The sequence below is a fragment of the Merops nubicus genome, unplaced genomic scaffold (assembly GCF_000691845.1).
Source record: "Merops nubicus isolate BGI_N331 unplaced genomic scaffold, ASM69184v1 scaffold1279, whole genome shotgun sequence".
In the NCBI taxonomy this organism is placed as follows: Eukaryota; Metazoa; Chordata; class Aves; order Coraciiformes; family Meropidae; genus Merops; species Merops nubicus.
Genome location: NW_008628800.1, coordinates 233 through 10,779, shown reverse-complemented (window position 1 = coordinate 10,779; position 10,547 = coordinate 233). Strand labels below are relative to the sequence as shown.

The 10,547-nt window shown below is 40.8% G+C and overlaps 1 protein-coding gene across 1 annotated transcript; it reads right to left on the bottom strand.

Annotated features, from left to right (window-relative positions):
- Positions 1-8,926: 8,926 nt before the first annotated feature.
- On the bottom strand, positions 8,927-10,323 carry SCOC (short coiled-coil protein). Its single transcript, XM_008946751.1, has 3 exons — positions 10,284-10,323; positions 10,099-10,182; positions 8,927-9,429 (listed from the first exon to the last, which is right to left on the bottom strand). Exons 1-3 carry the CDS (start codon positions 10,303-10,305, stop codon positions 9,287-9,289), a joined length of 249 nt encoding a protein of 82 aa, XP_008944999.1. The 5' UTR covers positions 10,306-10,323; the 3' UTR covers positions 8,927-9,286.
- Between the last annotated feature and the right edge of the window lie 224 nt (positions 10,324-10,547).

Here is a 10,547-nt window from a genome sequence, read left to right as displayed (position 1 = left end):
CTTCAGAGGGAAGGATTAAGCTTGGCTCTCACAGCACTTCCTGGGTTCTCTTTCTTGAAGAGGAATTGCTTAACTTCCCTCAAACTTCTTGCTTCAGAGGGAAGGATTAAGCTTGGCTGTCACAGCACTTCCTGGGTTCTCCTTCTTGAAAAGGAATTAACTTCCCTCAACCTTCTGCCACCTTCTACCTTTGCAGGTTGAAATCTTCCCTATTTTTCTATCACTCATTTGCCTCTTTGTATCTGAAAGCATTAGAGACTTTTTCTTCTGCCATCTTCTGCTGAATCTTTTTACTACAGAGAGAAGAGAACTGGAGGGGACAAAAAGGAAGCTTATACAGGACACAAAGAAGGTGGTAGGGAGGCTTCTCATTCAGATACTGAAAGGGAAGTAATTAGGGCCAGGACTTGAATGGTCTCTCCTCTCTGGTTTTATACCTCTGCTTCCCTGTTGATGGTAGAACTTCAAGCTGGTGGATGCCAGTTTTCATCAGATGATGTGTTCTCAACTAGTCAGCTTGTCTGCTTTGTCTCTCCTTGCTTTCCTTGCCCTCTAGAAAAATATTCTAGGAAGTAAAAGAATTTTGCTGAGAAATGGAATTTCAGGGGCATGGACTGAAACTCATTTGTGAAATTTTACATTTACTTATATTAGATACTGTTTAAATGAATATTAGACTAGCTTAAAATCAGTAATTTTTAATAGTATAATTGTCCAGTTCTCACTTTTACTCCTGATGTCTGAAGTCTTGGTTTGTTTTGTTCTTTTTCCCTCTGTTGAAATTAGTATTTCTGGGAGGTGCTGGATTTGCATCACTGAAAATTTCTAATCTCTTCACTAGAATACGAGCAAAAGTTTTGTGAATTTTTGCCAAGCTCTTCTGTTATGGGCTTATTTTTAGAACAAAAGTCTTTGTCTAAGTCTGTCTTAAACTGTGATCTCCATTTTTTTTGTCATATTTCTCCTTTTGATAAGAATTGTAGAGACATTACTGCAGACATGTATCAGGTCTGTTTTACAGATGGGAAAACTAATTTCATAGACCTCTGCTAATTGTTACGAACTGTTTGACTCAATCAGAGATACACTGTAGGCAGTTTTTTGGTATTCCTATAGAAGTCTCAAACATTCTAATAAATTAGGGTTTTCTAGCTTTTCATCACCAAGAACCAGGAGAGTGACATCTTACATGTGACTACAATCTGAGTTTGTATGGTTACTTTTGTTTGCTTCACTGAGCTGAAACAGTGAGAATTGGGAGGTGGGTGTTGGCTTTTTTGAAACACTGAAGTACTGCTTATGAGGTGTAGGCATGACCTGACAGGGATAAAATGGAGCACTGCTTCACAACTATTTTTAACTGAGCCACTGGCAGACTGTTAACTTGTAAAAATGCCACCTTGTATACTTCCTATCAGATTTAGATATGATTTCTTCTTTACTGATGATAGAAAGCATTGCAAAGGGTACTCAAATTATAGAAATTCTAATTTCAAGACCTCAGTATGAAGTTAATGAAGAGACTTGTGAAACCCCATTAACTATTCTTTGAGTCATGCTGTGGTTGCTGAGGTTTGGTTCTTATAAGGAGCACAGACACCTGAAATGCAGGCATGGGAGTGCCAGCTTGGAAGTCCTGAAGCTCAACGTGGAAATGAACACAGCTGGGTGCCTGGCATCCTTCACAGAATGACATATAGAGTTGTTTCCCTAGAAGGGCCACCTCTGTGCTCCTCAGAGAGCAGCCTAGAAGTTGCATCATTTGGTGCCTGCCTGGCTCTTTAGTGCAGTGATGTGGCCTCAGCAAGAGCAGAAGCTGCCTCAGTGCTGCTTCACCTGTAGTTTGCCCAGGAAGTTCTGGAGAGGTGCTTTTTTTAACTTTTTCTTTTCTCTCCAGTCCCTGTCAGTTCCACACCAGGTCTTGTAGAATGCTTACTGCTTTTTGTGGATAGTTTTATCCTAGCAGTGCAGGCTGGACATCCTTCAGGTGAGCTGAAGGGAGCACAAGTGCTTTCCTGACTAGTTTCTGCATTGCAATAATGCAGAAGGAAGGGGTAAGCAGAGAGCTACTTATCCCTCAAACAAAAGAGTATGCCAAAAGAATCCCCTGCTGAAAAGAGGAGGGAGTTCCCTTAGGATGAAGGCATCCCCCACAGTGGATGACTGTTAGCAAAGTACACTACTGCTGTTAAGTCAGAATTTAGTCAGGTTTGGGATGCCTCCTGAATTGTCCTACTTTGGACTGCAGTCTGAAAACTGTCTAATACAATACTTGGATTTGAGGACTTCTGTAAAGGAAACCAACTTAAAGTCTTCTTTGAGTCAGTCGCTTACAAGCCTAAAGAGAGTACGTGCTATGGTGAAAAGAGGCCAGGGGGAAGCTCTTAAATTGGTTACTAAATCCCACAGTGATCAAGTTCTACTAATTACTGAGAACTCTATTTCTGTATCACAGAGGTGTTTCTATCATTTATTGTAAGCTAACAGTTCATTCTGAGACTGAAACTGGCTTCTTTTCCTTGCTAGTGTGTCTGGATATAGTGCAGTTAGTTTAGTTCTGCTTACAGAGTACAATTAACTTCTTCTGCAGAAGATGAGCGTGAAGGTGGTGAAGATATTTTTGATGATGAAGACAATGAAGTTGCAGATGGAAGTCAAGAAGAAGGTGATAAGTCAAATAAATCTGGTTCAGAAGATGAGGTAAGTTGGTCGGTTTGGGTTTTTTCCCCCTTTTTTCTCCTTGCCCTTGTCCAACATCACAGTTACCTCCAAGTTTTTCTTCTGGATATAGTGCAGTTAGTTTAGTTCTGCTTACAGAGTACAATTAACTTCTTCTGCAGAAGATGAGCATGAAGGTGGTGAAGATATTTTTGATGATGAAGACAATGAAGTTGCAGATGGAAGTCAAGAAGAAGGTGATAAGTCAAATAAATCTGGTTCAGAAGATGAGGTAAGTTGGTCGGTTTGGGTTTTTTCCCCCTTTTTTTCCTTGCCCTTGTCCAACATCGCAGTTCTAACTAAGCCCAGTTACCTACAAATTTTTCTTCTGTTGAGCCATAAAACAAATTGAGGTGGGGTTGTTGTTTTGAGCTTGACACCTCAAGTGCTTTGTGTACATTTTGAAATATCTCTTCCTGTGTCATTTTGGCTAGGAGGTTGTATTTATTGTAAAATACAGGTATAGTATAGAAGTGATCGTGCAGGTCTCTAAACATGAAGCATTATTACAGGAGTGTAATTTTAACAGGTTATTACATGAATTGAAAGTCTTGAAAATTTGGATGCTGCAGTAGATGTCAGTCTCTTTCTATCATGCTACTTAATGGATGGAACGTGTGCTGCTAACCAACCAAAAACCACCTTTCAGTGAGACCTAGAAAAACCTTAGGCTTTCAGCTGACTTTTTCCTTTGTGAAAGCAGCAGCAAGCTCTGAAGGTGTGCATGCCATTACAGTGTCACACTGAGGGCATGGCTTGCTCTGCTCTGGGCATTTTCAGGGTGTACACGTTTCTGTCACGAGTTAGCCTGTGACCTGCCTGGGAGATGTCATGCACCTCATGTCCTTGCTCAGGTTGTCCCACATTCTGTGAGCTCCTCCTCCTGAAGGAGCTGCTTGCCCTTAGGTGATGCAGGGAAGTGAGGAAGCAAAGCACTGTCCAAGAGGGGAATTCCAGTTGGAAAGGCTTTTCATGAACCTCTGTAAGCTCATTGATTTTAAACTAAGAACACATCTGATTTAAGAACAGCTTGTTCTGTTTGTAGCTCCCCAAAGGTGGCAGTTAGAATGGTTTAAATGCTTCTTGCTTAAGTGGAAATTAAAATTGGTATAAGATACACTTTCAGGAAGTTGCTAAATTCATCAGTCACTGCTTTAAACAGCCAAAACCAAATCTGTGACACAGTTTAGATGTACTGTTCTCTTCCCTCTGAACACAGAAGGGAAAAGTCTTCTGCTCACTTTTATTTTTCATTAGATCAGTATTGCAGGAAAAACTCTCACCACTTGTTACATGTAGTGGCCAAAACCAAATCTGTGACACCAGTTTAGATGTACTGTTCTCTTCCCTCTGAACACAGAAGGGAAAAGTCTTCTGCTCACTTTTATTTTTCATTAGATCAGTATTGTAACAAGTGGTAAGAGTTTTTTCTGCATGTAGTGATAATATGATTGAGAGGTCGGGGGGAGAAATAAAGTAGTATGCCAGTTTCAATAATTAAAATGGATTTTAAAAGTTAATGCTGATTTTTTTCCCCCTTCTTGCAGATGAAAGAGGCTGATGAAAGCACAGGCTCCGGAGATGGTCCGCAGAGACTGGTGCGCAAAAGAAGAGTACGGAAGGACTGAGTTACTCCCTGCCAGTAGCTGTAGTCTGGAGAGTAACAACTTGTGGTATGCCACTTCAGCAGACCTGGCAGCATGCACATTCCTGGGATTTGAAGGAAAAAAGGGGACTCGTTGCTACTTGAACTCTTATTTTAATTCTCCAGCCTCTTTTAACTTTCCCGAACTTCCTCGATTCCCTTTTGTAAGAAGTACTGTCTGTGAGAAGTTAGCTGCTGCTTTCAGTTCAGAATAAATGACAGGTTGGCCAACTGAGTTAAGGTGAAGATTCTTAAGGTTTGAAGATTCCTAGAAAGGAGAATTAGTTGGAGATAAACTTACTCAAAATATTTTTTAAAAACATGAATAAATGATGATATTTTTGCAGCGCTGGCACAAAGCTGTTTGTACTTTTCAGCTGAAAGAGGACGATGGGCATGATGTAGCACCTACAGCAGTTCACATTGCCATGAGAAAAGGTATTTTTTTTCTGTGCAGAGCTAAATGCAATAATTGTTTTTGTATGATGGTTTAGTGCTAGGACTTTTTTTTAATTGTAAATTATTTATTGGTCTTGTTACATGAGTGTTTGCTTTAGACGTTGGGTTACAGTGATTTATTTTTAAGTGTTATTTTAGGGTAGAATACTCATAGAACAAGTGGTGATTGATGTGACTTGTCTTCCTTTTGAATGCAGATCTCAGATCTGCAGAAGTGATACACAGATGAATTTTTCAAACTTTTATAGTTCTCATGTTCCAAGCCAGAGTGGTATAACCTCTATTTATAGAATATTTGCAAAGTGTACGTTGCCTCCTAAAAAAAAATTTAATAATTCTTGCTTAACATGAAATTTATTAATATAGATAAGAATTTTTGATGGATTAAGTTTTTTACAGATGTGAGTAACTGGACATTCTCATAATATAGTTTAAATAAACTGGATATTGTAAAAGAAACTTTGTTTTGTTAAAGTTTGGCTGTATAAACAATAAAACTGCAGTCACCAGAAACCTCTTGCTGCTTGGCAGCTGCCTGTAATGTTAGTGGGATGTAGAACACCAGTTAGTTCACTCAGAAATATTTTCCCAGCAAATCAAGTCAGCAAAGATTCCATGAAAGTCTCTAACAAATGAATGTTTAATTAACCCAAATGAAGAATTCAGGATCAAGTGCTTGTGTTGCAGTGCTCGAAAGTTAATTATATTGGACTCTGTTTTGAGGGCTACATGTAAAGGCTTCTGCTTTCTTGTTTGGTTTTTTTTGGGGGTGGTTTATTTGTTTTAAAGTTAAATGCAAGTTCCCTGCTCTTTAGGATCTGCATGCAGAAGGCAGAGAAGTGAAGACTCCAGATTCTCCTGTCTGTGACTTTTCAGCAATAGATCAAAGTTGTTACTGAAGCAGTATCCTGCTAGTAACAGCTACTGCAAGCTGTCAGGAGGATTTCAGCACTCCTTCTGAATTAATCTGAGCCTCTGGAATTGTGGCAGCATTTGGGTATGGTTTTGGGGTTGGTTTGTGTTGGTTTTAGGGCTTTGGAGTGGTTTGGGGTTTTTTTTGGCATGACAGTTACTCTGGGGATAGGTTACCCTGCAGGGGATGGCAGTCTTCCCTTAGGGTTTTGAACTCAAGGTTCCCATAATGTCTTTATTATTAACCCCATCAACACCTTTGCTAGTACCTCTTTTCAGCAAATATGGAGACATTTATTACAGGTAAAATGGTCTTGTGAGGCCATGACTCAGAGCTGCTGTTTGCAAAGATACTAACCCTGTAAAGCCTGTCTCACTTTAATACTGTCTTAATGTACTGGCTTGATTGCTTGGAACCTGGAGACAGAAGACATCCCTGTGCACATCAGCTTACCTGGTCTAGTCTTATGCCAGTATTAGGGGGGCAGTATCAGAGTTTGGGGGATTCGAGGCCCTAGATCTAGAAAGCCAGGCAAAAGAACCCCCTCCATTGACATTCATAACACTGAGGTACAGTATTAGGGGGGCAGTATCAGAGTTTTGGGGATTCGAGGCTCTAGAGCTAGAAAGCCAGGCAAAAGGAGAACCCCCTCCCACTGACATTCCTAACACTGAGGTGTCTATCACCTGGGTGGAGTCCATTTATATCTGAGCAGGTATTTCAGGAAAAATACTTGATCTATCATGGCTGCTTGAAAGTGCTCTGAAAGTGAAAAACTCCTGGTGATTCAGTTCCAGGGTGCCTTGCTGTTAAAACTGGCTGTTGTCTTTGGAGCTCCATGAGCTACCAGACCTCCACAACCCACTACACCATAGCTTAGTAGAACTGGTCTTACTGAGGACACCAAATCCCAGGCTGAGAATCTTCTATATTCAGAGAAGGCTGAGTAGAACTAAGCCCTCTTCATTTAATTGCAACTGAAGCTACTCCTGTTAGCTTCCACCTCCATGAAGGAATGAAGTAATAATTCTGGCTTCTATCTAAAGTAGAGCTCATTAGGGAAATGTAAAATCTGTTCTAACTTGGCTTAAAGTTCTCCTGTGTGGAGAGGTGCCAGTTTTAGCTTTGACAACTGGATGCAGTCTGCTGATCCTTTCCCCTTTAGCCAGAACAGAAAACTAAAGTAAGATAAGATTTAGGAGTGAAAATACCAAGTGAGTCAGGAGCTGGAACCTTACTGAAAAGAAGATTAACTCAGATTTGGTCTTAATACTCACTAATTACATCTAGTCTTTCAGACACTTCAGCTATGTAGGAACTTTTGTGATGATGGCAAACACAACTGGTTTCCACTACAGATGGTTACGAGACGTTTTAAGGTTTAAAAATGTGAAACCAAACTAATTGAGACAAATTGGAAGTTTTTATTTAGTGTGAAGTCAGAAATACAACACTTTTAAAATGCTCATAAGTTAAATGAAGGCCACAGCAGTGGGATGTAAAACAGTGTGTAGATGAAATGACTACTACATACACACTGGTGGGTAAAAGAATCACTATCCAGTCTTACAATACAAAACCCATGACTTTAAGATGATATTGGGAAATTACTGAAGTCTAACAAGCGCATGCTGTGCCCACTCAGTCTCCTGCAGAGCAGCTGGAGATGTGCAGTGAGCTGGCTTCAGAGCCAGGAGGGCTGTAATGCAGTGCAGTCCTCAGAACTCAAGTGCTTGGTGTGATTGTTCTTTTGTATTAATGCTCAAACTCTGGACTAACCACGTGATCTATGCTACCTGCCAGCAATTCCTGGATGAATTCAGAGGCGCAGTGAGGCAGCAAAGAGAGAACAGTCCACAGAAGATTAAAAATCATTTTGGATATTTACAGGACCCCATGACACAAATGCCATCAGCCATTCATGCCTTGGTAGGTAAGACTTTCTTCATCATCATGTTTCTTGACTCAAACTTGTGAGCAGCCCTTGGGACTGAACTAGGAGTGCTCTGTTTGCAATCCTGTGAGCTGCTGCTGCCCCAGGGAGCACGGTACAGTCCTCTTCAATGGGGAGAGAGGAGGGGCCTCTGCTTTGGGAAGGGGAACTCACACTGTCAGCTCATGCTTGAGCCACAGCAGTGCTGAGCTGCCAAAAAAACTGGGGTTTGAGAGGGGTTTATGCTACTATTGCATCTGCTTGTTCCTGCAGATTATTTTATAGAATTCATTCAGCAAGGTTGAACAAGATCCTTGAAGTACTGGCTTCCTTTTGTTAAAGGTGAAGTACAATGGCTTTGTGACCAGACACAGCCCTCAGATCTTGGTAATATCTGTAGAGTAAGTGCAACAGGGCTGTGTGGCCAGCTGAAACAGACCACTGCCAAAGCTTCCATCCTTTGAATTTCAGCTTCTGCTCTCCCTTATCACTGATCAACATGCTGCCTCTAGGGGAAGGGCCCAGACCCAAAACCTGGGCTGAGCTCCTTTACAAAGGACAGCCCAGCCAGGGAAAAACAGGGCACCTTGACACTAGGCACTGTCAGAGCAGCACAGGTTTGAGAGGCAAAAGCCACTTTGTTCCACTGCAGTCTTCTCTTATTTTTGTGCAATGCCTCAAGCTTCACAAGCTTGAGGCTCTGGGGCAGGAACACAGTTGCTCTAAGGCCTGAAGCAAAGACAAGTTTGGCACTTCAGCAGAAAAATAAAAGGTGGCAAGGAAAAACTTGTTCTTAGTTCCTCACTGCAAGTTGTTCACAATGAGCCTGAGGAACCTTGCTGACCTTCTGTTTCTGCAAAGCTCATTACTCAGGTTTTTCTCTAACTCTCCATCACACGACTGAGAAGCTTCAGGAAGGTCACGATGCTGGCCTGATCATTCTTTGAGGAAACAGGAAAGTGAAAAGGGTTTGAAGTGTACATCTTACAACCTACAATCACTGATACTGCATCAGTTTGGTACTCCCTTGATGGAAGCTGCTTATCCATGTTCCTCTTCCCTTAAAACACATCTCAAGTGTTTCTCTGTGCACCAGCCCTGCAAAGGTCATCCTGTTACTCACAGAAACTCTTCACTGGTTTATGTGTGTGTTTAAAATTGCTTTGCAGAGCTATGGACAGTACTATACAATAATCTATGTATCTGTGGTGAAAGGTGAATAAATTAGACTTTTGAGTATTTTTATCAAATTTAACACCATATTAGAACTATTATTTTGCTAGCCAAGAACACTACCCTATGACCTCAAAGAATGCTGACAGACTTTTGTTGAACCTGACCAACTGGATCCAGTTTTAACGAGATATGCACATTTTTAAAACAAATATGAAAGTTTAGTAAGTCTCTACACTACATTTGCACATTGCTTCATCTGAACAATACATAAACTTACATCTCCTGTTCATGATAATGTTCTTAACTCTGTTTATCACCAAAGTTTATCATCTTCGGGTATCCAGTAAAGCCACAAAATAAGTTATTTTAGCTTATGTAGCCTATGCCAAGTAAAACACAAAAAGACAGCAGCAATACAATGACATCATCTGTGAGCCAACCCTTACTTCCTTTTGCTTTTTGTGTCAGTTGTTTGGAAAACACTAGATGCTGACATCAGATTTTCTATATACTGTCCAAGAACTTGGTTTTCTGATTTCAGTTTCAAGTTTTCTTCCTTAACAGCATCTACTCGTGCTGAGAGATCTGTAAAGGTGATATAAATTATAAGAAAAAGATATTAGACGTTCTTGCATACAATAATCAGTATGTTCTGTGTGCCTACATCACACTTGTAATGTGGGAAACACTGCTCTAAGGTATTACCTTATAAAACACTGTGCTACTCAAGTTTTATCTCAAGCCCATTTTTCCTGTATCATTTTGCAGTGCACTACTTCGACAAGCTTGTCACACAAACTCAGCCTGTTATCTTTGTTTTCTTCCATTTTTTGAGTCACTTGTAATGTGGGAAACACTGCTACCTTATAAAACACTGTGCTACTCAAGTTTTATCTCAAGCCCATTTTTCCTGTATCATTTTGCAGTGCACTACTTCGACAAGCTTGTCACACAAACTCAGCCTATTCTTTGTTTTCTTCCATTTTTGAGTTAAGCTCTTGCAAACTAAACTATCTGGAAACAAAAGCTCAGTGATGAGCAGACCTGAAGATGCAGGTCAGCTAACGAGCCTGGAGAAGTTAAACATTGCCCTTTCTGCTTGGTGTGTGCTGTGAGAGTTGAGCAAACATGTTGCATTCAGAGGGAAAAAGAATAGTTCTGAGACCTTGTTTATGTGCCTTCCAGTGACATGCTTGGGACATTTTGGCTAAGGTAGGGCAGCTCTTAAGAAATCTGATAGGTCAAACTGCTAACCTTCAAGTGTGTGCTGCAGTTCCAAAACTTGGTTAATAAGCCGTGTTTTCTCTTCTAATTCCACCTGATTCTCAGCCTCAACCGCTGCAACAGATCACACGGGTTTTAATGCAACCTCTGCAACAGCTGGAAATGGTATTAAGTAGAAAAGAGAACAATGCAGAACAAGAACATCAGAACTCTACCATCCATGTCGGCATTCATCATTGTAGAGGGAGGGCTTTCCACTTTGGAGGGCAGGATTCCTGAGAGATGCTCTGCTTAAAAGAAAAAAAAAGAGACAGCGCTGAGGCAACTGTTCCTGTAAGTGCCTTTATATGTGGATTTTAGAAGCATGTTGCTAATCGGCGTTGAAAGGCCAGCACTTAAGCGGAAGGCCCTTTTTTAGCATTCTCTGGTTATTTTTCCTACAGCCTTATGCGGTGCCTCAATAGGATCCTTCCGGTTTA

Bases quoted from the DNA above. Each gene is read 5' to 3' on its own strand.
- SCOC (XM_008946751.1), bottom strand. From the start codon at position 10,305: ATGATGAATGCCGACATGGATG. The intron at 10,183-10,283 runs GTAGAGTTCTGA...GATCTGTTGCAG, and splicing joins GATGAATGCCGACATGGATG to CGGTTGAGGCTGAGAATCAG. The intron at 9,430-10,098 runs GTTAGCAGTTTG...TCACCTTTACAG, and splicing joins ACTGCAGCACACACTTGAAG to ATCTCTCAGCACGAGTAGAT.